This window comes from Suricata suricatta, chromosome 3 (assembly GCF_006229205.1).
Source record: "Suricata suricatta isolate VVHF042 chromosome 3, meerkat_22Aug2017_6uvM2_HiC, whole genome shotgun sequence".
Taxonomy (NCBI): domain Eukaryota; kingdom Metazoa; phylum Chordata; class Mammalia; order Carnivora; family Herpestidae; genus Suricata; species Suricata suricatta.
The window spans coordinates 25,441,002-25,468,701 of NC_043702.1; the positions used below are offsets into that span (position 1 = coordinate 25,441,002).

At 34.6% G+C, this 27,700-nt stretch overlaps 1 protein-coding gene across 2 annotated transcripts in view; it reads left to right on the forward strand.

Moving 5' to 3' along the window:
- Window positions 1–27,700, forward strand: part of KANSL1L (KAT8 regulatory NSL complex subunit 1 like) — a 129,938-nt gene that overhangs the window by 56,138 nt on the left and 46,100 nt on the right. For both annotated transcript variants that reach the window (XM_029933929.1, XM_029933930.1), the window contains exon 6: window positions 12,689–12,893. In XM_029933929.1, the coding sequence (XP_029789789.1) occupies window positions 12,689–12,893 (205 nt within the window). The remainder of the gene's footprint in view (window positions 1–12,688; window positions 12,894–27,700) is intronic.

Here is a 27,700-nt window from a genome sequence, read left to right on the forward strand (position 1 = left end):
CTGTGTGGGCAACTCAGCCTGGAGCCCGGAGCCTGCTTTGGATTCTATGCCTCCCTCTGTCTGTTCCTTCCTTGCTCCCTCCCTGTCTGTCTGTCTGTGTTTCTCAAAAATTAATAGATATTAAAAAAATAAGGTTGGCAACACTGACACATTTGAAGAGAGAACATATAACAGAAGATAGATTAGAAGAAAAATTCCAGATTGTATGAAAAGAAACAAAACTATGGGAAATAAGAGTTATTTAAACAAGTGAAACATATTGAGCAAGTCTAATGTCAGGCTTAATTGGAGACCTGAAGATGAGATAGAGAATGGAGCAGACGCAATATTTGAAGAGATTTTGGTTGAAAAATCATCTGATCTGATGAATAACACCAAATTCAGGAAGCCAAACACAGATTCTTGAGCAGGACAAATAAAATCTGTCCATAGAAACAGAGGAAATAGAGGAAAAAACAAAGACAAGTGGAACATTTAAGGCACTAGTGGGGGCAGGGGGATAGAGGAAGACATCACCTTGACTGCAGCCACAGTTTTACTAACAGCTGACTTCTCAAGAGCAATAAGAGTACAGTGCAGTGGAATGGGATCTTCAGTGAGTTGAAAGAAAATAACTGCCTGCCTAGAAATTCTGTACCCAGAGAAAACATCTTTAAAGTCTGAGTGAGAAACAAAAGTGTTCTCAGACAAATCAAAACTGAAGAGTATGTCACTAGTAAATTCTAATTCTAATGATAACCATAAAGAGTATGTGTCACACAGTGGAAATTGATGATCCTAGAGTAATTGGAGATGTAAGAGCGAATGAAGAGCAAATGACATGATAAAGAATTATATGGGCATATTTAAACAAACTAGTAAAACATGTCTAGTGGGGCCAAAAAAGAAAAAAAAAGTCCATGGCAATAATAACATGCAGGTCAGGAGGAAGGTAAATGGTGTGAAGTTGTTCTCAAGTCCTTGAATTATTCAAGGAACTGGTAAAAGTACTGATTCTGATTTAACTTTTTATCTTTCTATGCTAAATATGAAGAGGAAGTCCACGTCGTGGGGGAGGAGGCTTCATAGGTGCCAATAATGTTCCATTTCTTGGCCTGAGTGGTGATTATGGGACAGTGGAGGAGTAGGTGGGGCACTGCTGCATATTAATAAGTTAAACATAGCAAAACATTTTATGTATTTATTTATAGGTAACATATTTCACAATCAAAAAGTTCATAAAAATTGGATGCAAATTATATACTTTCAAAAGGAAAAATAGAAAACACAGTGGCCATAATAGATTTTTAAAAAAACAAAAAAAAATTTTAATGTTTATTATTTTTGAGAGAGAGAGAACGAGTGAGGAAGGAGCAGAGAGATAGAGGGGGACACAGAATCTGAAGCAGGCTCCAGGCTCTGAGCTGTCAGCACAGAGCCAGATGTGAGGCTTGAACCCATGAATCATGAGATCATGAGCCAGAGTCGGACACTTACCCCAAGAATGATCCAGTTAATTACTTTTATAATCTTTGCCCTTTAGCTATCAAATCTGTTTTAATCCAGGATGTCCATTCTTTTAAATGAAAGCATTTATACATACTTGTGGAAAAGCAGATGAAGACTGACTTTTAAAAAAAAGAACATGTAGCTAAAGTGTATTTTCAATTGTCCTTCTGATCTGGAAAGTTCTCTTATAGACCCTTGTGAATTTTGAGGTGCATACACAACTGAAATGTGTAAATTAATACAAATGTCAGATCTAATAATAGCAGTATAATAATAGGAAGTTGCAGAATGCAGATATAGGTAAATGGTACACTTAAAAGTGATAGGAAATTTGGTAATTTACTATGATAAGTAATATATGTTTATAGTTCTTAAAAATGTTAAAGGTGCCTAAATATTTACATTCTCTCTGCTCCAAAAATTTTGTAAACTCTTAACCAACAGTTGGCCATCATCCAGTTTCCACTCCTATCCCATTTTTACAAACATATTATCTTAAAAGGTACATGTTAGTCTATTACAATATAGTACAAGACAAAACAGATCATTGAGAATTAAATGTATGTCTTACAGTAAACATTAAATATTGGGAAACAGTCATGATTGTATGAGAAGTAAATAAGATAGTACATACAGAACTCTTATAATAATGCCTGGCACATAAGAACCAGCCAAATTATGTTAACCATTGATATTTTTATGTAAGGACGTGTTATATATGTTAAAACTATATATTAAAATTATAAGTCTGTTATATCTTTTATATACTGGCATTATACTAGTCATTGATTTAGAAGTATCCTTACTTTTTAAAAAAAAGTACTTCAGAGTGGCCTGAGTTATGATAAGGATTTTAAGGCATATGTAGGGCGACCTGTCACTGAACATTCATCGTATAGATGCTGGAAATCAGATATACCATCTGTTTCTCCATCACGTCTCTTGGGGAGATATAAGTTGCTCTCCTACCTTTGGTCTGCCTGGTGGACATAGTACCCTATAATGAAACCAAGAATTTGAAAATTCAGGGTAAACACAGTGTTGAGTTTTATTCTCAAATTACATAAAACATACCTCCTCAAAAGACCATCTTGGGATATGTAATCTCTCCCCTCCACCTAAAAAAGTTTTAACTTGTAATCATTTTTAACCATTTAATAGTACTTTTTATAATTTAGTTGTTTTGGAGTAACCTGTGGTTATGAGAGTCTAGAGTATACATTTTAATATATTTTTGTTTCAGACATTTTATGACCTTGAGCAAGTCAGTTAATCTCTTTATATTTCATTTCTTTATCTTCAAATTTACTGGGACACAACTATACATAAAGTAGTTTCCAGTACTAATATTTTTCAATTAAATGCTTATTTTTGTGGAATTCCATTTTTTAAAACAAATGAGCAATAAAAACAAAGATTTCAAACAGCCTAACGTGTGTTTTTGTCACATGACTTTTGTGGTTTGCTTTGCATGTAATCATTTTATGTTAGTGTATATCAAGAGATGTAGTGAATACAGAAAAATTCTTCAACATGTCTTTAAAAGCATAATCTAAAAGTTAGTATGAAAGACAGTGTGAGTTATTATCAGGACAGTGTGAGGAATGAAGATTCTACCTAAGTGCTAGAAACTTTCAAATTAACCAAGAATTGTTTAAGTAAAATTTATTTTATATTGCCTTTCTTAGATGATACTGAAGTTAATTCAGTTTTACTTTGATAACTCAGGCTCATTACTATGACCACATCTTCAGGGACTGTGGAGATTAATAGTTGTATATATGTAAAATAATTCATTTAATAGTTAACAAAATATCTACTGAGTGACCTCAGTGTGCTAGTCATTGGATTGGGTACTGGGGATACACGTTGGGAAAAAATACATGTGGTCTCTGTCCTCACGGTATAGACTCTAGTTGAAGAAAATTGTCATGAACCAAATAATCACTCAAATAAATGCATAATTTTAAACTCTGATCGAGTGCTATGAGAAAACTCATTGTTAAGGTTATACCTTTGGAATCAGACAAATCTGATCTCAATCCTAACTCTGCCATTTGGTAGCATTGTGAACTTGGGCATTTATAAATTTATGTGACTTATAAATCACAGTTCAAATGAGAACAGTTTGCTTCCTGGATTGTTGTGAGAATTGAATGAAATAACAAGTGTGACATTATTTTGCTTTGTTTTTTTGTTTTCACTTGTTTATTATCTATCTTTTTGGATGAGAAAATACAAGCTCCATGAAAGCAGGAACTTATTATTTCCTAGGATCTAGATAAGTAAGAGTCACATAATGGGCAGAATAGATGTTTGTTAAATGAAAGAAATGTCTTTCAAGATTTATTGAAGGTAATCAGCATTCCATAAAAAAGTATTTTGTACTTATTTGTCTTTTATCCCCCATAGATTGATATTTAAGTTATTGCCCTCATGGCTGTTGCCTGCAGTTCAATTTCCTCTCATCTGACTTAACTCTGGACTAGAATATCATATAACCAAAGTGGTAGAAATATTTATACTATAAGAGACATTTCTTAGTAAGAAAGAATGCCTCTCCTAACAGTAACAGGAGTGAACTTCTGTGATGTTTTTTGGTTATTTAAAAAGCTGTTGTGATTTCATTCGTGTTCTATATACTTGGGGTTGCCAAGTAAGTAAGCTCATAAGTGAAGTATTACATTTCTTCTAATAAGGCATACTTATTCTAGCTTTATATCACATTATATCATAATTTTTGTGTTATAATTAGAAGAAATTCAAGTTTTGAATTTTTAAATGTTGGCCACCTGTTCTGTTTATTAATTTTTAGTGGATCACATAGAACCAGCTACTTGTTTGATACAGTTTTTAAAAGCTATTTCTGGTCCTTTTTACAATATCCTACTGAACTGTTCTCTCACAATGTCTCAGGTAAATTCACTTGGTTAATTATTTTCCAGGCTACCTGTTTGCCCACTTGTTATTCATTGATTGCCAACCCCCACCTCTTATTTAATGGCAGTATCTCCCAGAAGTTAGAATTGTTTTTTTTAGCTTTATTAATCTTGGCAGCAGGGTAGAAGATGAGTCACCAGGAACTGAGCAACTGAAAAGAATGAGTCTTCAAACAAATGGAAGCATTACATTTTATCATCATCAGAGATAGTTATTAGTCTTTAGTTCTCATACTCTAAAATGAAGATAAACTGTTGTAAATGGATCCTTGTTTACCCTATGGGGTATTATCTCTGAGAAAGTAAATTTCTATTTGAAGTAATGTCTAGATTTTTATTATTGTTATTGTTGCTTCTTTTTGCCTTAATGAGACCCAGAACATGATATGAAATTAAATTCCAATGAATCATTGCCATGCTATTCATTTCCACTAATGGTAATTATCTCATGAAATGCAACCATTCTTTCTAATTGGGTATCATAATTGAAAAACTGCAGTAAAACTGGCAAACTAATTACATAGAAAGTAATTCTTTTATTCTTATAGTATCTTTAGTAGTTCTCAGAAGAAAACCCTCTTAGCTTCATATTCTAGGCTGATATTTTCAACATATTTTTTGGATTCATATGACCATTACATTATCATATTAGCTAAATGTGTGTAACATCAATGAGAAAGTAAAATTTCCCAGCTGTGTTTTTAAAGTAATGCCAGTAGAAATTATTTTCTTTTGTAAAAATGTTTCTTTCCTCTTTTTACCTGTAAGTCTAAAACCTAATGTTATAGGGAATGTGTGATATCAATAAGAAAATAAAATTTCCCAGCTGTGTTTAAGTAATGCCAGTAGGAATTTTTTCTTTTGTAAAAATTCTTCTTTCCCCTTTTCACCTCTAAGTCTAAAACCTAATGTTACAGGGAATGTTTAAATAAATTGTGTTATAACCAGTGGATGGAATATCATGTAAGCGTATAAGAAAATTATATGGTAACATGCTTATTTTGGAATGTTAAATGGAAGAATCAGGATACCGAAACCATTGTATTGGAACATTTCATAGAAAAAAAGACTTCCAGGATATAAATCAAAATTTTAATGAAAGCTGTATTTTTGATTAGATGATGGAATTTTGAAAAATTTTTCAACTTTTTTTCTATTTCCAAATTTTCCATTAAAATGAAAAATAGTAATTAGTAAAACAGAAAGTCTCCATTTCAAACTTTAAAACAAATTACATGTGAGAAAAACAGTTGAGGTTTTATTGAAGAATCTGAACTGTATCTACCAAACTATAGATTATCTAGAATAATGTCTGATAAACTTTATGTCTCAATACTCACACATTGAGACATTGGCTTCCTAGGCTCTTTGTTTTAATGTTTTAAAAAGTACCACTTGAGGGGTGCTGTTGGGTTCTGCACTGACAGAGCGAAGCCTGCTTGGGATTCTGTCTGTCCCTCTCTCTGTGCCCCTCCCTTGCTCACAGGCTCATGCTCCCTCACTCTCTGTTTCTCTCCTGTTCCTCCCCTGTTCTCTCTCAAGAATAAATTTAAAACAAAAAACAAAAAAACAAAAAACCTTAAAACCAAAGCACCACTTGAGGGGTACCTGGCTGTCTCCATCAGTAGGATGTGGGATTCTTCATCTCAGGTTATGAGTTTGAGCCTCATAGTGTGGAGATTACTAAAAAAAAACAAAACAAAACAAAACAAAAAACATACCACTTGAAGTTAAGAGCCAGAGATAAAAATAGCAAATAGTACTACAGAAGTCTCTTTTACTCTCTACATTATATCATGGAAAACTTTGACATATAGAAAGCATAGTGAAATGAAAACTCATGTTCCTAGGTTTAAGAATTCCCAAGATTTTGGGGGTGCCTGGCTGGCTCAGTCAGTAGAGGATGTGATTCTTGATCTTGGGGATGTGAGTTCAAGCTCCACATTGGAGATAGATTTTACTTAAAAATATTCTGAAGATTTCCCTGATTCATTTCAGCTATTTCCCTTCCTAACACATTGTTTTCTGTGAATTTTTAAAAATCAAATTGTATTGATTGTTATTTTAGCTTATAAATACTTACCTGTATTTCTTTAATCAACTTTTTTTTTAACATTCCCAGCATGGTATTATCTGATTATTTTTTATATAACTAGCCATAATTTGGTGCTATCATGAAATTTCTGTTCAGATTCAGATTTCCCCAGTTGTCTCAAAATTATCTTTCTATGGTTAATAAAATATGATTTGTGAATCAGGATCCAACAAAATCCATATTACATTTAGTAATTATCTCCCAAGTCTCTCACTCTCAACTAGTCATTTAAAAGTCTGTTAGAATTCCTTAATACAATGGCACCTGTCTGGCTCAGTTGGTAGAGCATGTAGCTCTTGATCTCATGGTTATAAGTTCAAGCCCCACACTGGGTGTAGGGATTACTTTAAAAATAAAATCTTAAGGGGTGGATGCCTGGGTAGCTCAGTAGGTTAAGCCTCCAATTTTGACTCATGTCATGATCTGTCAGCTCCTGAGTTCAAGTCTCATTAGGGCTCTGTGCTGACAGCTCAGAGCCTGGAGCCAGCTTGGGATTCTGTCTCTCCCTCTCTCTGCCCCTCCCCTGTTCACCCTCTGTCTCTCTCTCTCAAAAATAAATCCACATTAAAAAAATTTCTTTTAATCTTTGAAAAAAGTCCCTAAGAAAAAAAGACTGATTTTTAGATGATATTTTTTGTTTGCAAAAACAGTACAAGCTCATTTGAGAAAATTATAAAATTTACAAAATATTAAAAGAGTAGAAATGATATTTCTCAGAGTATATTCCTTTATTATTTTATACATTATTTTCATAGTTGGATCTATTAGAAGCACTTTTAGATATGATTTTAACATATCTGAAGCTTTTTCTACTTAAAATATTTCCTTCCCATTTTAATGCCTGCATTAAGAAGTACTTTATTTTTTTGAGAATAGGTATATAATTAGAATCCCATTTTACATTTTACTTCAAAACATTTTCTTATTGCTAGAGTTGAAGAGACTTGTATTTTTGAGTAAGGGGTATAGTTCCTCTAATTAATACCTGGAGTAGGGGAAATGGCCTGGCAAAGGTACAGTTTTCTGTGTACCAGATAATGCCTGTTATCTTGATCTTGATTCATTGGTCATTTGAGAGAGTTGTTTTACTTTTGCTGTTTGGAGGACAAGTAATATCCCTAGTGGACCATTTTAGTAAGTTTATAGAAGCCCTATTTCATGTAATTTCTTTAAAATTGGTTAAAGCCATCATCATTGACATTGAGTTATTTGAGTATATGATGCATTCATTTTGCCAAATACTAAGGGAAAAACAAGATCATAAATTCAACTATTCAGAATGTTGCTACCATTAATATTACCACCAAGATAACACCAAAAAGCTAATAGATGTCCCCATATACCTATATCTTTAGATTGCTTTATTTATTTATGATATAAGTAAATAATATTTGCAGGAAATGATTTTGGCAGTGATTTTGGTAGTGACTTCTAGGCCTTTGGTGCCTATAGTAATCAAAGTATAGGAATACACTATAAAATTTCACTTTAAGTTTTCCATTTATACTCTGAGCAAATTGAATGCTTCTTATTATCCATAAATATGTTAACTTCCAAGATTTTCTATGATTATAATAAAAACCAGTGATTTAAGAAAGTCATTAAATAACTATTAGAGAAATTAAATAGCGTTAATGTGAATTCACCATTTTCTAATAAAATTCTGTCATTTTGCACTTTTTAAATTAGAAGAAATTTTTTAGATTTGATTGACACCCTTTTTTTATACAAATCAGAACATCTCATAGTTTTCATCAGGTTTTTCTTATAAATATATGTTGGGCATACTTGACTATAAGATAAAATGAGATCCATCATATTTTACTACCAACAACTACCTTTTATAAACCAAAGAGAAATTTAGAATAGAACTCAAGGCCATTTAAATACATATCTTTCTAACAGCTCTCTTATAACCTTCTGTTTAGAACTTTAGGCTCGTAGGCTAAAATGTTTAATGTGTACTCATTCACTAAACTGATTATTTAGGCATAGTGTGTGTTGTCCATGCACCATATAAAAGCAAAAACCTGGAATGATAAATGAGTGTTTCTCCATTCAATAAGTATTGATTGAGCATCTGCTATATACAAGGTACACTATCAGGAACTTCTGATACAAGGGTAAACAAAACAGATACAGTCCCTGTACTACTTACAGTCTAGAAAGCAAGACAGTCATTAATCAGATAATCATACAAATGAATACAAAATTATCACCATGAAAAATGCTATGGCAGACAGGTGAACAGTGCTGTCAAAGCTCAAAAGGCACTATGACCTAGTCTTTGGAAAGATCATAGCAGGATAAGTTTTATTTCCCAAAAGATTGGTATAGAAGGGACTGAAGGGGGAAAAGTGTGGATGAGGGAGACCAGTTAGAAGCTATTGGAGTATTTCTGGACAAAAGCTTGAATTAGGGGAGTGGTAGTAGAAATGGAGAAATGTGTAAACCCACCCTCACTGCTTTCCTTTCTCAATTATTTAATTCATTTTAAAGCCAAACTATGCTATCTGCCTAGAAAACACAAAGGATCTATCCTTTGAGGGATTAAAAAATATATATACATATATATAATTTTTGTTTATTTTTGAGAGAGAAAGCGTGAGTGCACACTTGAGTGGGGGAAGGGCAGTGAGAGAGAGGGAGGGACAGAGGATCTGAAGAGAGGTCTTTAACTGATAGCAGAGAGCCAAATGTGGGGCTCAAACTCACCAACTATGAAATCATGGCCTGAGCTGAAGTCAGAGACTTAACTGACTGAGCCACCCAGGTGCCCCAAAGGGAATTTTATTATTCTCTGAATGGTAGCTTCCAGTTGGAAATAATTTGTTGCCTCATCTGCTAGTATCCTGCTTATAAGTTTGCAATTTCAAAAGTTCAGTGATAATTATATATTAATGCTTATTGATATTGTCTTGATAATTATAATATGACAGTACTTGATGGTGACCCATTGCATCCTTTGTTTCTGGGGTTCACACAACTCACTGTGAACATTAAGCCGTCTGTCTCTTATTGAAATGTTTTTTTTCCCCTAGTGGGATTTTGCCTCCACCTCCGCCTCCTTCCAATATTATGATAGCTCTCTCTTTTTTAAGTATGTCATGTGATGATGAAGTCTTATATTGATTTATTAATGATGTTTGTTTTTAATTCTTATTTTATGTAATGCTTAATTACTAGATATTATTTCCTCATGAAAAAGCTTTAAGTTATAGAGTTACTGGAGCAGGGTTATTGTTTTACAAATGCCCTCAAATTTCTCTTCTGCTTTTCATTGAGTTTATTGATTGACTCTCTCTTTAATGTAAAATACTGTGGAAAATAAGTGAATTTATCAGTAATTTATAATAATCTTTTACAATAACCTCATTAATTATTTGTTTAGATACCAAATGTGCTTTGTTGAGAATAATGTGTTTTACACATTAGTTATGAAATAAATTTCATATCTTTGAATTTCAGCACCTTTCCCCCATTTATTTGAGAATAATAATTTTGTTTTTAATTTTAGAGTGTATGTAAATGGGGGAGAGGGAAAGAGAGAGGGAGGAAATCTTGAGCAGGGCTCAATACAAGGACCCTACGATCATGACTTGAGCCAAAATCAAGAGTTGCATGAGTCACCCAGGCACCCTCAAAAGAATAAATTTTGATGACATTTTGCAAGGATGCTTAAACAATTTTTTTTCTTATGTTCTTTATTCTTGAGAGACAGAGAGAGACAGTGGGAATAGGGGAGGGTCAGAGAGAGAGAGAGAGGGAGATACAGAATGTGAAGCAGACTCCAGGCTCTGAGCTAGCTATCAGCACAGAGCCCAACAGGGAGCTCGAACCCATGAACCATCAGATCATGACCTGAGCGAAACCGGATGCTTAACTGGCTGAGCCACCCGGGCGCCCCACGGATGCTTAATTGAGAGTGTTGGAAGCCATAAGGAAGAGTTGTCTGCAGCTGGGAACATACTTAATTTAAAAATAAATAAATAAAACTCCCCCCCCCCGCACCCGATTATATTGTGTCATTCACTTTAGAAACTTGAAAATATGACAACATTTAGTGAACAAATGGCATGTTTTCTTTTTATCTTTAACCCAACCTGTAAACCTCCAGTCAGTTCAAAAGCTGTGTGCTGTCTGTCTATAAAGAGATAGTGACTCCCCTTTAGGGCTAAGTCTGCGGTGGGTAGGGGAACTAAGGACTCATTGACAACTAAAGAATTGTAAATAGAGGGTAGAGTTAATGGTGCTTCAGGATCCTGGAATAAAAAGCTCTTAAATTTTCTGTAGACATTACAGAAACAATGTCTCTTTTAAGGAACCAGTATATCTATCTGCCTAAAGGTGTTTCTAACTTGCTAGAAGAACCTCCTTTTGTTCTGGATCTATTTCTGCCTTCCTGGATCCTAGCATCCTGACTTGATGACTTCTTAAATCAACCACCTTCTGAAACCTGTCTTCTTCCTGACCTTGACTTCTGTGCCAGCCCCGTGCCTAATTTGATATTGCCTATCATCTACACCTTCTGCTCCCCTTGTCATAATAGCCCAACTCCATGACTGTTTCTCAAGAGAAGACTCTTACTAAGTGCTGATACACTTGTTACAGAAAATGACTTCAGGATATGAGATTGGACATGTTAATCTGAGAGTAGTGTTGTATCTTAAATTTTTCTCAAAAGATCTTTAGAATGCTTACAAACTGGGACTTAAGACATTTTTGACTATGGCTTTCTGAAGACTAAACTTAAGATTTTTAAAAGTGAAATAGATAATTATTATCAGCTCTTTTCCCTAAACTGGTTTGGCTAGTAGTACATATTCAAGTATTTATAGAATGTATGATGGTCCCCAAATTTCATATTTAATTCTCTTTGGTGTCACCAACAAAAGCCATTCAGGTACCTTTATATCTGAGTTATCACTATGTAAAGCACTTTTGAGTTACTTGTTTTTTATGTACAAGCTATTAATATTTTAGGGGTGCCTGGGTGGCTCAGTCGTTTAAGCCTCTGACTTGGGCTCAAGTCATGATCTTGCACTCTGTGAGTGCTCTCTGGCACTCCCTCGCTCACACTCTGTCTCTCTCTCTCAAAAATAAATAAACATTAAAAAAAAGTATTTTATAGCAGCCATAAATATGATTGAAAACTAATGGTACTGCTATAGAAAAATAATATTTTATATTTACTGTTAAACACCAATTCTACTTAAACCAAATAGCATATTTAGAACTTATGTGTTGATTAGCAGCACAGCATGTAACAGATTCACTTGTTGATATTAGAATACTGGAGTGCCTGGCTGGCTCACTTGGTAGAGCACATGGCTCTTGATCTTAGGATTGTGAGTTTGAGCCCCACATTGGGAATGGAGATTTCTTAAAAATAAAATCTTTAAAAAAATACCAAATTGACTGCTTCTGCCTATATGAACAAAGCTGAAATTGATATATTGTAGTGCCTGAAAAAATTATTTTATGTATAATCTACCATATAAATGAAAATGTGTGTGGCATTGAGCATTAACTTCTTTGGCTATTCTGATTTTAAAAGTATTTAAATATATGTTTAAAAATTAATATGAAGGATAATGATGACATTAATGGGCTTATTTTTATGTGTAGTTTGTGTGATCTATTTCATTTTATAGTTGTGGCTTCTATATCATCAGCAGTTTTAAAAACTTCTAAAGCATAGTAGGATTGCATGTTTGTTTCAGAATTCACAGAAATGGTATGTAGTGTTTATTTCAGAGCAATTAATGATGCAGTATAGGATTTTAGCCCTTTTTAAACATGTAATCTTATGTAATTTTACATACATGTAAAAAGCATATGATGTAAATAGTTATAACACTGTGCAACATGCATGAATTATTGATTTACAGTGAACATTTACATTGTACCAGTGAACTCATATGAGCATTTCTAACCTATGGGTTGTTTGTTTTGCAAGAGAAAATAGAAGTAGAAATTATTTTCACAACTTGAATATGTGATTCCCCATTAATATCAATTCTTTTGCCAATTGTTACCCCCAAATTGGCTAAAATTAATACTCTTCTGTCATAATAGATCAAGGCAATTTACATTTAGTTTTTTTGTCTTTTTTGTTTGTTTTGTTTTATTCCCTCCAATTCCCAATTGTTTCATGGCATTTCAGTGCTTCCAAGACTTTAGATGAGCTCTCTTCCACCAGTAGCTGGTTACTTAGCCAGAAGCACAGTAAGAAAAGGAGGAAAGACAGGACAAGATTGAAATCTCCACCCCTGACGCTCACGAGTACCGCAGCCCGAACAAGGCCACTTCAGAGTTTCCACAAACGAAAACTCTATCGACTGAGCCCTACTTTTTGTTGGAATCCGCAGGTAAGGCTTCCATTGGGGAAATATAAACGAAGATTTTATCATCCGTATATTTTACATACAACAGAGTATGGATTGTACATGGTTATTTAGAATAAATCATCTAGAAAGGTTTAAATATGTAATTTATAAATCACATAGGTATTGCTACCTAAGTGGAATTTAATAATTTTTTAACATAGCAGTGTATTCTGAAACTTCTCACATCTCCATTTTTTTAAATGCACTGTTATGCTTAAACCAATTTGAAGGAAAATTACATATCATGGTGATTTTAAAATCCTATTGGTAAGGATAATAAGGAAAACACAAGTGTACTACATATTTGTCTTTTGCTTAGTAAAGAAAAAAGTAAAGAAAATCTGCATAGCTGTCAGTTATTTTGTAGGAAATGGCATTCCCTCCTTTTTAGGTTTGTATTTGTTAATTCTTGTGAGCATGCCTTTTCCTTTTTCTGGAATATAAGGAATGCAATTTTATGTATCCATGCTTATACTTTTTTATATAATTCAAATGTACTTCATTAAAGCCATTCATTTAAAAATCATATTTTTCACTTGTTAGCAAAGTATTAAGTATGCATCTTTCAGTGCATATCTGAACAAACTGTGGTAAAGGGAAGATAAATTACCTCCAGTTTTTGTTATTGACCTGCTTTATTTTCTATTACATTTTTAAGTACTACGTCAAAGGAAAGAAATGATAGTATCATTTAACATTGTTTCTGATATTACTATATTAACTATTAAATATATTTAACCATTTAAAATATATTTGTATAAAATCAAGATGCTTGTTTCCTTAAAAACCAATTTTAAATTTGGTTTTATAGGCTCCAGTTTAAATAGAAATGTGCATTCTGACAAATTACTTTTTATTAATAGGTTGATTTTTACCATTTAAGTAGTTTAGATATTGTTACTGTTTTCCCAACTTGAAAGTATATTTTTTAAATTTAAGTTTGTTTCAGAAGTTTAAGAAATTCTACATAATCAAATAGTAAAATATTTTTAAAGTTTTTATATACAAAATCATATTTATTTAGTGATTTTTAAAGATGTTGTAAACAATAGATAACATATTTGAATTGATTTTGTAATTTCAGAATTGTAAGTAGAATTGTCTAAAATACTGAACATATGACTATGCCATAATATTCTGACTGGAAGTAATTTGCTTGAGTAATTTAGGAGATTTGCTAGATGTTGCTAGAATGCTTCATATACCCTGACATGGGCCTTTGTAGGGCAAACAAATGAAGAAACAAGTGTCAGATTATTGTTACTAGTAGACCATATACTTTATCATATTCCAGTCACAATGCTAAGCATTTTCAGTACATGGTTTTATTATTTATTATTATCTCAAAATATAACTGTGCAGTATTATTAATCCCCCCCTTTAGATACAAAAATTGAAGTGCAGAGATTAAGTAATTTACCCAACGTCACATACCTAGTAAGCAATAAGTCTGATTGCAAAGCCCATGTTCTTACCCATTGGATCTATAATGACAAAAATTGACCAAATCTTTTGTGCTTTTGAAATCAGTGGAGACACTATATTTGGGGATTAGGGAAGGGGCTTATCTGGGTAGAGGTATTAAGAAATATATTATAAAATATGGGCTTTGAAAGATAAACAGAACTTTGAAAGGTTAAAGGAGGGATGAAGAATTTTAATAGAAACAGATGGAAAAATGATGGAGAATAGAAAATGCCCCCACCCCTCACTTATCCCGCAAATTGCCAGGAAAATAGTCATTTGCCTTTCTAAACTTAATAAATGTCCTTTCTCTCTGGAAGTCTTCCTTGACATCCCTGCAGTGGGATATTAATATAACAAACACATTATGTTATGAAAATAATCCATTTTTAATAATCATCTATTTTTGTCTTCTCATTACATTGTAAGTTCTTAAAAACAGAGAGTATATATTTATGACCCTACAGAGCTTTGGACAGTAACTGTCCCTATAGTATATGCTCAATATATAATTGTTTAATTTCTTTGAGAGAGCAAGTGTGTGCATGAGAGAAAAAGTCAGGTGAGCAAGTGCAGCAGAAGGGCAGAGGGAAAAGGAGAAAGAATCCCAAACAGGCTCCGTGCAGTCAGTGCAGAACCGAACATAGGGCTTAATCTCACGACTGTGAGATCATGACCTTAACCAAAATTAAGAGTCAGAAGTTTAACCTGCTGAGCCACTAAGGTGCCTCTAAATAATTGTTTAATGTCTGAAAGAATTAATGTAATGGATATAGGAAGTTATTTAAAAGGTAATGAAGAATATTCGAGAACAAGTGTGTGTTTGTGTTCTCAATTTGCTTTGTGAAGGGATCTGGGACAGTATATCATGTCCAATAGAATTTTCTTGTAATGATGAAAATGCTCCATGAATACCTGTGCTGTCCAGTAGGGTAGTAACTAAATACATTTAGCCATTTAGCACATGAAATGTGGCTAGTGCAACTGAGGGACTGAACTTTTTATTTTATTAATTTTGATTTAAATAGCCATATATGGACACTGGCTACAAAATTGGCTATGACTGGCCTAGACTCATACTTACCCTGACAGCAATGAGTACATATGGCACTCATTCTTTTTTTCTATGTTACTCCCTACTTACAGAAACCGGGATCTTTGGAGAAATGGTTGATCTCCAGAGTGAGGAAGAGAGGGTATAAGATGAGCTTGGAATATGTCAAAGTTACCAGAAAGCAAGGAAATGTTTAAAAAAAAAAAAAAGGGCATGTCAAAGGAACCCAGAAGCTAGTTTGAAGAACCTGTGCTCTGGCCAAATTTAGGGCTATTTGAGCATCAAAATAACAAGGACACTAATGAACCATTGAAAAAATAGGAAACCAGGAGTCCATGCTGCTGTTAGATTGATTGATAGAGAAAAAGGAGAAAGGACTTTTCCATGTAATAGATTGCAGATTTAATAAATGTGGAGTGAGCACAACTAGAAAATTATCATAGTAATCATAGTAAAGACTAATAGGGCAAGAATGATCAATAGGTGATCAAAACTATGAGAAGGATACAGTATGGCTGTGGAGTACTTTGGCCAGGGATGCATGGTCTGAATATAATTATAAGGAAATATTAGACAAAGCCAAAATCAGCAACATGTTATTAAGAAACTTTGAAAACTGGCCTGTATTCTTTTTTTTTTTAACAGATTTTTTCATTTTATTTATTTATTTATTTATTTATTTATTTATTTATTTATTTATTTATTTTTGAGAGAGAAAGAGAGCACAAGTGGGGAGGAAAAGAGAGAGAGGGACAGAGAGATCCCAAGCAGACTCCACACTATCAGCATGGATCATGATGCAGGGCTTCACCTCATGAATCATGAGATCAAGACCTGCACCGAGGTCAAGAGCCAGACACTTAACTGATTGAGCCACCCAGGTGCCCCAGCTAACCTGTATTCTTTTTAAAAAGTCAATGTTGTGAAATTTAAGAAAGACTAAGGAACTGTGTTATTTTATTTTTATATTTATTTATTTATTTATTTATTTATTTATTTATTTTACTAAGGAACTATTTTAGTAAAAGAGAGTTTAAAAAGATATATGACAGTTAAAGGAAATGTTTGATCCAGATTAGATTATCTTGGGGGGTGGGGAGGAATTCTTGGGTATTGAGAAACTGTGCTGTTGTACTGTGGTATAAAAGTATTGTATCACTGTTGAATTTACTAAATGTGATAACTGTTTTGCCATTATGTAAGGAAATATCCTTATTTTAAGAAATGCACATTGAACTATTAAGGGGTAAAGTGGCTAAGGCATCCATCTTATATAATAAATTGATCCTGCACATGTAGAATGGTACTTAGCCATGTAGCATCCTTGGCAGAATTGAGAAAATAATTAAATAATTTTGTATAACACTTAACTCTCTAGCAAAGTACTGGCTGAGAAAAGCTTGTATAAAGACGATAGAGAGGTAGGAGTCCTCTGCTACTATGTAGCATATAGTGATTAGCTGATCATCACTCTCATGCAATGACTACATGTATAAATTGCAGAGAAAATAATCATACTATTAAAGACATTAGAAAGACTTCTGGTTTCAGCCCCAACACATAAGGAATCTGGAAGTCATCACTCCTACCCTTACAGTAAGAAAAACTTGAAAACTGAAAATCAGTGCCTTTTCATGGACCTGTCAAAGAATTGAGGCTATAGGACAAACTGCCACCCTGAAATATGGAAAGAAAATCAAGTCCGGAGGCTACAACCAAGATGTGCTCACCTGAGGCAGAAGCCCCGGCAACCATTAACCAAACTGTTAGGAGCACTTACATGGCAATTTTGATGAATTATTTGAGGTTGAGTGTGGACTACCTTGAAATTAAAAAACTAGGGACTACAGTCTTAAAAAGTCCCCTCACACTTTCATGGGCTTTGCTTCTATGTGCCCCACAAGGTTCTCATAATGAAGAGCTAAGAAGAATCCTCAGTGGCTTTGGGATGGAAAGGGAAGAGGTAACTTTTATGATGTGAGCCCAGAGCATTGTCTGTAACAAAGCTTTTCCTTCCAGTGAAAAAACGTCAGTAAAGTCTTACTTTACCTGTGAGAAAAGCATTTTCCCACTGCTGCTCCCCTATAGCCTTTCTGTCTCTCCTAAGAGGCAATGAGGATAGAAAATAAGAAAAACTCTTTAAGTCCTGGACCCACTAAAAGACATATTTAATTGTAAGGATATAGTAGATTATGCTACAGTAGAAGATAGGGGTTTTTTTTCTTTTTTTTTCCTTTTCTTTCTTCTTCTTCTTTTTTTTTTTTTTTTAAGTAGACTCCGTGCCCAGTGTGGGGCATGAACCCATGACCCTGATCAAGAATCACAGGCTCTACTAACTGAGCCATCCAGGCTCTCACTGTATGCTTCCTTTTCCTCACACTTTACCACCATACCAACAAGATTCTGGTACTATAACAGTAGGGTACCTCTGCAAAGCATAAACCTTCTCTGAGGAAGAGTGCTTAAGGAAGTCAAAAATCAACAGGGGAGATGAAAACAAAGACACTAAAGGAATTTTGAGATCTCTGGCACGTACAACTATATTAGCCATTAAACACTGCCCATTCTTACCCAAATTCACAAAATACTTCACAATAAAATTCTGTTTAACCTCAGGGCACCTCACTGGCTCAGATGGAAGAGAATGCAGCTCTTGATCTACAAGTTGTGAGTTCAAGCCCTCCGTTGGGTGTAGGAATTACAAAAGAAAAATAAATCTGTTTACCTCCAAGCCTATTACCTGATACATAATGTCCAGCTTTCAACAAAAAATTACAAGCATGCTGGGAAAAACACACACTGGTAAGACAAGGAAACCGTCAGAATCACTCTCAAAGGGGTGCCAGGATGGCTCAGTCAGTTAAGCTGGGACTCAGGTCATGATCTCACAGTTTGTGAGTTCAAGCCCTACATCAGGCTCCATGCTGATAGCTTGGAGCCTGCTTCACATCCTGTGTCTTTCTTTGTCTCTCCCCTTTCACACTTCTCTCTCTTTCAAATATAAACATTTAAAAAAATTAATACTAAAAAAAACTAGACTCAAATGACAAAGATATTGAAATTTTCTTAAATGATTATGATTAATATGTTAAAGTCTTTAATGGATTTAAGTAGAAAACAGGTAAGAATAAACGGATAATGTAAGCAGAGAGATGTAAACTTTTAAGAATCAAAAGTAAATGTTAGAAATCAAAAACACTAAGTAAATGAAGCATCCATTTCATGGCCTCATCTATAGCCTGGACATGGCTGAGGAAAGAATCAGCAAGCTTTGGTAGGTCAAACGGAAGTTTTGCAAACTGAAATGCGAAGAGAAAAGTGAATGAAAAAACAGCACATCCAAGAATTTTGGGGTAATTTCAGAAGGTCCATCAGATGTATAGTTGGAATACCAGAAAGAGAAAAAGAGGAGCAAAAAAATATTTGAAGTAATAATAAATGTTAATTTTCTAAAGTTAATGATCAGCACCAAACCATGTATCCAAAAAACTGAAGCAGGAGAAGGAACACCAAGCAGGATAAATACCTAAAAAATAACAGAAATATCAAAAAATAAAACACTTAGACATAACATATTCAAACTGCAGAAGACCAAAGACAGAAAATCTTGAAGAAAGGCAGAAGAACAAAACAAAACAAGACACTCTTACTTACAGAAAAAACAAGTATAAGAATTACAGCTGACTTCTCATCAGAAACCATGTGAGCAAAAAGACAGTAGAATGAAATATTCAAAGTGTTGAAAACAACAACTACTGGGTGGAATTGTATCTCCCCACAAATACATCTGCCCTAACTCCTGGTATCTATGAATGTCTGATTTTTGTCCATCAGAATTTATATGTTGAAGTGCTAACCCCTGTATTTCAGAATTTGAGCTTATGTGGAAATAGGGTTGTTGTAGATGTAATTAGTTTAGATGAGGTTATTGGGATGAGTCCTAATCCAGTCTGACTGATGTCTTTATAAAAAGGAAAATTCAGGGGCACCTTTTTGGCTTAGTCTGTTAAGCGTCCAACTTCAGCTCAAGTCATGATCTCATAGTTCATGAGTTTGAGTCCTGCACTGGGCTCTCTGCTGGCAGCTAGGAGCCTAGAGCCTGCTTTGGATTCTGTGTCTTCCTCCCCTGCTTTCACTCTGTCTCAAAAATAAATTTAAATATTAAAAAGGAAAATTCAGAAATGGATACATGTACACAGGGTGATATGTGAAGATGAAGACTGAGATCAGAGTTATTCTTTAATTAACCAAGGAATGCTAAAGATTGGCAGCAAAAAACAGAAGCTAGGTGAGAGGCATGGAACATTCTTCCTTATAGTCCTCAAAAGAAACCAGTTTTAGTGACAACTTGATCTGACTTCGAGCCACCAGAAACAGGGAACAGGAAGTCTGTTGTTTCAAGCACTTGGTTGTGGTACTTTGTTATTGCAGACCTAACAAACTAATACAGTGACCTTACTTGGAAATAGGGTCATTATAATTATAATTAAGTTAAAGATCTTGAGATAACATAATTTTGGGCTTAGGATAGGCCTATGACTGGTGTTTTCATAAAATAAAAAGAGATTTGAGGCACAGAGAGGAAGGCTATGTGAAGACGGAAGAGACAGTGGAATTATGTTACCACAATCCGAGGCCACCAGAAGCTGAAAGAGTCCCAAGGAACAATTCTCCCACAGAGCCTTCAAAGGAAACTCAGCCCTGGCGACACCTGTTTTGGACATTTGGCCTTCAAAACTATGAGAAAATAAACTTTTGTGGTTTTGAGCCACCTAATTTGTGGCAATTTGTTATGACACCCCTAAGAAAGTAATACAGAGTTTGGTACCAGGGAGTACGATGCTGCACTAACAAGTACGTGGAATTGTTGAAGTGATTGTGGAATTATGTAATGGGTAGAGGCCGGAAGAATTCTGAGGTGAGCCTAGGTTTTGAGGTCAGAAAAAAGTGACGTGGATGGAAGACAGAAAGGTGCTGTCGTCTTAGAGAATACTTACATTGTCATGAACAGAATGGTACTAGAAATGTAAGCATTAAAGGTACTTCTGATAAGATTTTAGACAGATTAGAAACTGGAGGAAAGGTGATCTTTGTTATAAGCTGGTGGAAAACTTGGCTGAAAATATCCTGTTGAATGGAAAACAGAGCCTGTCAGCACTGACAAAATTAGCTGACAAAATTATCAAAGTATGGAATTTATAGTGTAGTTTTTCCTTGCAATTTATAATAAAATGTTAGAAGAAATGGATAAGTTGGGGAAGCAGTTGTTAACCAAAAAGGAGAGCATATGAGCAGTGGAAGGGCAGAAAGAGAGAATCCCAGTCAGGCTCTGCACTTGTGGGACTTGAACCCACAAACTGCAAATTCATGACGTGAGCTGAAACCAAGAATCCGATGCTCAACCAACTGAGCCACCCAGGCACCCCAGAGTTGTACACATTAAAATGGTCAGAATAATAAATTTTATGTGTATTTTACCATAAGAAGTTCTTTTAAGTAAAAACAAAGGCATAAGATATGAACAGATCTTTCATAAAGGAGGATATCCAAATACGCAATATGCATATGAAAATGTTTAAAATCATTACTCATCAAGGAACTGCAATTAAAATTACCACAAAATACTACTACATACACTTACTAATAGCAATTCCACTCTTAGGAACTTTCCCAAGGGAATGAATACTTATATACACAAAATGACTTGGGTAAGAATGATCATAATGGCTTTACTCATTAAAGCCCCAAACAGAAAGCAGTCTAAATGTCCCATCAGCAGGAGAATTGTGGTATATGTATTTATACATACAGCAATAAAAAGGATGGACTACTGATACAAAAATAGGTATCTCCACCCTCCTCCCCTGCAAAAATACGTATCTCCCAGATGTTATGTTGAGTGAAAGGCAAGAGTACATAGTCTATGGTAAATAGAGACAAAACTTAACTGGTGGTACTATAAATTAAAATTGTGGTGACTTTACTTTAGAGGGTGGGAGTTGATCAGCAAAGGATGTATCCAAGGTTTCTGGGTTGTTGGAACTGCATCATATCTTGATGGAGGTGGTGGTGGCGCTTACCAGATACATACGTTTGCAAAACTTTATCATGTCATATATTTCCTTCACCATAGAAGGGGCATCTATCCCATGCTACAGATTCAGAGTTATCCCATCTTTTTTTATTTTCATGATCAACTGTTACATAATAAACTATTCTAAAATTTAGTGGTTTAAAACATTTATCTTCCATACTTCTGTGAATTCCCTGAATGGTTCTTCTTTCAGTCTTGTCTAAAGTCTCTCATACGATTGTAATAAGATGGTAATGAGTTGCAATTATTTGGAGGCTTGAATGGATTGATGATGTGCACTTCTTTTTCTCTTTTATGTAGTCTCAGGCCTTCCCATGTGGACTTTGTATATGGTTTCTTTAGCACGGTAGTTTTACGTGGTGGTCCAGGCTCTCAAAACTGCAAATATGAAAACTGCCAGTTCTTCTGAAGACTTAGGCCTAGGACTAGTAGAGAGTTAGTTTCTATTCATTTTATTGGGTAAAGCAAATTAGTGTGGGATTTAATACTGGAGGGACTATTCAAGGACTAGACCACCATGTGTGGTTCTTTGGCTGTAGCTCAAGTATGGCTCCTCTGGATTGAAAGACTGTTACTTGTGGACTAATGTTATTACTTGCTTTACACACATCCAACATATAATAGTGAGAGAGGTGATAATCAGAATGGACACTCTGCTCTGATGGGAAACAGGAGGAATAGAGCAGTTCTGAAATACAGAATTAGGCACATGTTACAGTGTTGTTGATGTGGGTCTGTTTCTCTTGAAGTGGTTTTTATAGTGTTATGTCTGCCCTCTGAACTTTTGGCTCTATTCTCTGTCATCTTTTCTTTTCCATAAAAAAGATCCCCTTTTTGGTTAAGTGTCCGACATTGACTTAGGTCATGATCTCGAAGTTCATGAGTTCAAGCCCTGCACTGGGCTGTGTGCTGACAGCTTAGAACCTGGAGCCTGCTTCAGATTCTGTGTCTTCCTCTCTGTGCCCCTCCCCAAATTACATACTGTCTCTGTCTGTCTGTCTCTCAAAAATAAATAAATACTTTAAAAATAAAAAAGAATCCCCTTTCTGCATATGTGTTCGTTTTCTGAGCATGCCACTGACTGAAAAATGCTGAAGACCCAAAGTCCTTTTAATTTTGAACCATTTCTTAATCCGAGTTCAAGTCTTTAAAACTTTATAGACTTCTTATGTATTACATTAAAATAAATTCTGCTGAACAAAAGTCATATCTATAAATCATTTCAAGAAGGGTCCTTCTGAATTTTGGACTTTGTGTGGTGCACTAGGACAATACCCTTAAGATACTTTGAAGCACTTTTGCCTAGCTGTGAAGATCATTGAGGCACACCTTTAAGATTCTTAGAAACCTTCGGAATGCCTGGCTGCTCAGTTGGTAGAGCCTGAGACTCTTGATGTTGGAGTTGTAAATTCAAGCCCCCTGTGTTGGATACAGAGATTACTTAAAATCTTAAAAAAAAATTCTTAGAAACCTTCATAAGATTTTAACAGAGTCTTGCAGTCTCACCTTTGAGATCTTGATACTGAGGCCAGTTTTACTAGCAATTTCCTGGATTTGGTCTTTGAACTAAATAGAGATTAAGTAATCTCTATACCCAGCATAGGGCTTGAACTATCATTTCTTTGTTATGTGCGAACTTTTGCTCTCTGGAGTGACCAGAAACCAGAAACAATCTTACTGGTTTGAACCAGCAAGTCTTGGTTCTGTATTTCCTCTAAACTCCTCTAAATTCTGTTTGAACACTTAACAGCTCCTTTTTGAGCTTGTCCCATTACATACATAATTTATCATAGGCAATTAAATGAAACCAATTGGTACTTTGAACATTTTGCCTAGAAACCTCCTTAGGCTAGATCTATGAGTTCATTATATACTCCTTTATCCTCCACATTTCTGCAGGCAGCTGGTATACTACTTTTTTTTTTTTTTTACGAGAACAATAAAGATGAAAGAAATAAAGGCATAAGAATTGAAATGATTATTTAGAACCCTTGTTTGTGGAGGTTATGATCCCTTTGCTGGGAAAAATTAATAAAAAGCTTAAATTAGTACATATTTTTTGTGATTTTGCCATTTTTTCAATACCTGTCTAGTGAGAATGTTCAATAATCATAGCTAATAGTTATTAAGGAATCATCATGTATAAGGCCTTGTTTTAATTTATAAATGCTTTACATTTATTTTTTATTTAATATACCCCATTTTATATTGCAGAACTGAAGTGCCACCTAGAATGCAAAACACACATATTTAGTACTATTTAAAAAAATGGAAGTACAGGAGCACCTGGGTGGCTCAGTTGGTTAAGCATCTGACTTTTGGTTTTGGCTCAGGTCATGATCTCATCAGGCTCTTATATTGGCAGCATGGAGCCTGCTTGGGTTTTCTCTCTCCCTCTCTCTATGCTCCTTCCCTGCTCATGCTCTCTCTCTTTCTCTCTCAAAATAAATAAACAAACATTTTAAAAAATAGGAGGGGCTCCTCAGTGGCTCAGTCAGTTAAGTGTTCGACTTCGACTTAGGTCCTGATCTCACAGTTCATGGATTTGAGCTCCACGTCGGTCTCTGTGCTGACAGCTCGGACCCTGGATCCTGCTTCAAATTCTGTGTCGTCTTCTCTCTTTGCCCCTTCCTCATCCATGCTCCCTTGTGCACGCACTCTCTCTCTCTCAAAAATAAACATTAAAAAAATTAAAATAAATTAGGTGTCTGATGGCTCAGTTGTTTAAGGTCATGATCTCAAGAGCACCATATCTGGCTCTGTGCTGACAGCGCAGAGCCTACAGCTTGCTTGCTTCAGATTCTGTGTCTCCCTGTCTCTCTGCTCCTCTCCTGCTCATGCTCACTCACTGCTCTCTTTCTCAAAAATAAATATTAAAATTTTTTAATTAGAATAAATGGGAATACAGTTTTATCATTTTCTTTTAAATGTTAAGACTGAATCTTAACACTGTTTCTTTCATGAGGGTCAGTAAAACTCCTTCCTATGAAATATCAGCCCATAGCAAAAATTGTTAAAATCCATGTAGTTTCTAAAGCTATTTTACTTTTTTGTTCTTCTTCTTCTAGCTAAATCACATATTTTGCTGTCTAATCTTTATTCATTATTAAGACACTTTATCCTTGGAGAATCTATGCCTTTTTATGCTTGGTATAATATTGCTCGATCTACCTAAAGTATAGAAATATCTTCAGATTCAGGAAAATGCATTGACAGGCATAGATAAGATATGAATATGTTTTCCAAAATAATACTCTAGTATAAGTCTTAAAATATAAATGTAGTTACAAGCTTTCTTTAGAGTACAATTTCATTTTTAATTAACAAAGAAATATAACTATCTGGCCATAATATGCTTCTTCAGCCCCTTCTTGATAAGAGTATCAATCGCCATGCAGCCTTGGGCCCTACCCTGTTAGTGGCTCAGCCTTCAGTTAACAGAAGCCACCCTGATGGACTCCTGGGACAAAAGGACAGTGGTTTCTGTGCACATCCATACAGATGGTGTATTAGCGCATAGGGGTGCTAATCATAACAATAATTCTATTTTATCTAAGAGTGATTTTATTTTAAGATTTTAGTAAAAATAAGTGAGCCAAAATAAACTGGTAAGTTTATTCAGTTGGTTAGATTAGAGGTTATTTTATATGAAACTGATAAAAGTATAGATGGTTTGCTTGGGAATAGGGAAAGCTCAGTTTATTTGGTTGTGCTCCCAACCACCTTCCATATTCGGGGCTGGCAGTGATGGTGATTATTTCTTCCCCGTTAGCTCCTGGGTACAAATCATAAATTACTGTACTGTAAATATCAATATGTTACCTAGGCAAAATTTTTAAATACACGAACCTTTATTTGTAGGACCCTGTTTGTCTTCTGTTATCCCTTTTCCTCTGTGGTGCCTCCCATCCCCTTGGTGTCTAGTGCCTTTACGTAATGGGTAAAGATCCTGCTTACCCATCGTATTCTTTAAGTTTTCTAACTAAGTAGGTTTTTTTTCCTTTTTTTCTCCTTGTCTTTTTGCAAATATAACTAACCTGTGTTGTCTCTAGGTGATTCTGCTAATCTCTGGTAAACTATTTAGCAATTCTATTATCAATCTAAAGAATGCTATTTTCATTTTGAGAAGTCCTACACAAGAGGTAAACTAAATATAAAATAGTCACATTAGGACTATGGCATGTGCTGGGTGGGAAACTATTATGAACAGGAGAATTTTTTTCACTTTTCATGAATTTTAACATGTAAACCAATAACTATTTATATATATTTATGGTAACAGTTGTTGTAGGCCTAACCTATTTACAAATTGAGGTAAAACTTATAATTAAGAATAAATGTTAGGGGCATCTAGGTGGCTCAATCAATTAAGTGTCCAACTTTGGCTCAGATAATGATCTCATGGTTTGTGAGTTTGAACCCCACTTTGAGCTCTGTGCTGACAGCTCAGAGCCTGAAGCCTGCTTCAGATTCTGTGCCTCTCTCTCTGTGCGCCCTCCCCCCTCCCCCTCCCCCCGCCAACTTGCTCTCACAAAAGTTAATATTTAAAAAATTTTTTAAAGAAATAAATATAACCCTTATGAAATAAGGAAGAACTATCACTGTATTTTATTTATCTACTATCTATTTTTCTCCCTTCATGCATTTTACTCATTCTTCCCACTCCCATCCCGATGGCAACAGTTTATTCTCTCTGTATTTGCATCATTTTTGGTTTTGTTTGTTCATTTGTTTTATTTTTTAGATTCTTTGTATATGGGAAATCAAATGGTATGTAACTCTTACTTATTTCATGTTGTTGCAAATGACAAGAATTCATTATATTTTTCTGGTTGAGTATGTGTATAAGTATATGTAACACATCGTTATCCATTCACCTATCAAATAAACACTTAGGGTGCTTCCAAATCTTGGGTATTGTAAATAATGCTGCAACAAACATAGGAGCACATATATTTTTGAATTAGTGTTTCTGATTTGGATAAATACCAAGAGGTGGAATTACTGGGTTGTCTGGTGTTTCTATTTTTAATTTTTCGAGAAACCTCCATACTGTTTTTCATAGTAGCTGCAGCAGTTTACATTCCCACTAATAGTGCACGAAGTTTTCATTTTCTCCATATCCTGGTCAACGCTTGTTATGTATTGTCTTTATATCAGCCATCCTAATTGATATGAGGTGATAACTCATTTTGGTTTTGATTTTCATCTCCCTTATAATTAGTAAGGTTGAACATATTTTCATGTGTCTGCTGGCCATTTGTGTATCTTCTTTGGAAAAATGACTATTCAAGGTCCTATGTTAATTTTTTTAAAATGTAATTCCAGGGGCGCCTGGGTGGCTCAGTCGGTTGAGCATCAGGCTTCAGCTCAGGTCATGATATCACAGTTCGTGGGTTCGAGCCCCGTTTCGGGCTTTGTGCTGACAGCTCAGAGCCTGGAGCCTGCTTTGGATTCTGTGTCTCCCGTTCTCTCTGACCCTCCCCTGCTCGTGCTGTCTCTCTCTCTCAAAAATAAATAAAAAACATTAAAAAATTTAATGTAATTCCAGTGTAATTAACATACATTATTATATTAGTTTCAGGTGCACAATGTAGTGACACAGCAGCTCCATATATTACTTAGCGTTTGTCAAGATAAGTTTATTTTTAATCCCTTTCACCCCTCCCACATCTGTCTGGTAGTCATCTGTCTGTGCTCTATAGTTTAAGAGTCTTTTTTGGTTTCTTTTTTTCTTTTGTTTTATTTCTTAAATTCCACATATGAGTGAAATCATATGGTATTTTGTCTTTTTCTGGCTTATTTTGCTTAACATTATAGTTTCTAGATCCATCCATAGTGTCCCCGTGTTCATTTTAAAAAACATATTATTTGGTTTTTTGGTTTCAAGTTACATGGGTTTTTAAATATATTTTTGATATTTCCCCCTTAGAACTATTCCTATTACAAACTGTGTTATTCTGTGTTCTTTTGTATATTTCTCAAGGGAAATTTGTACAAGTAGTGTTTCTTGGTTTGGATAGTTCTTATCTTTGTTATTTTATAGATTATCAGATCATAGGTGGGTGGGTTAATAAAATAACTAAGGTATATAATGTATATATAATAAAATTACCATTTTAAAGTTTTCATTTCCTTTTTAAATTATGGAATGATTAGCTTTATAAGTTTTATGTA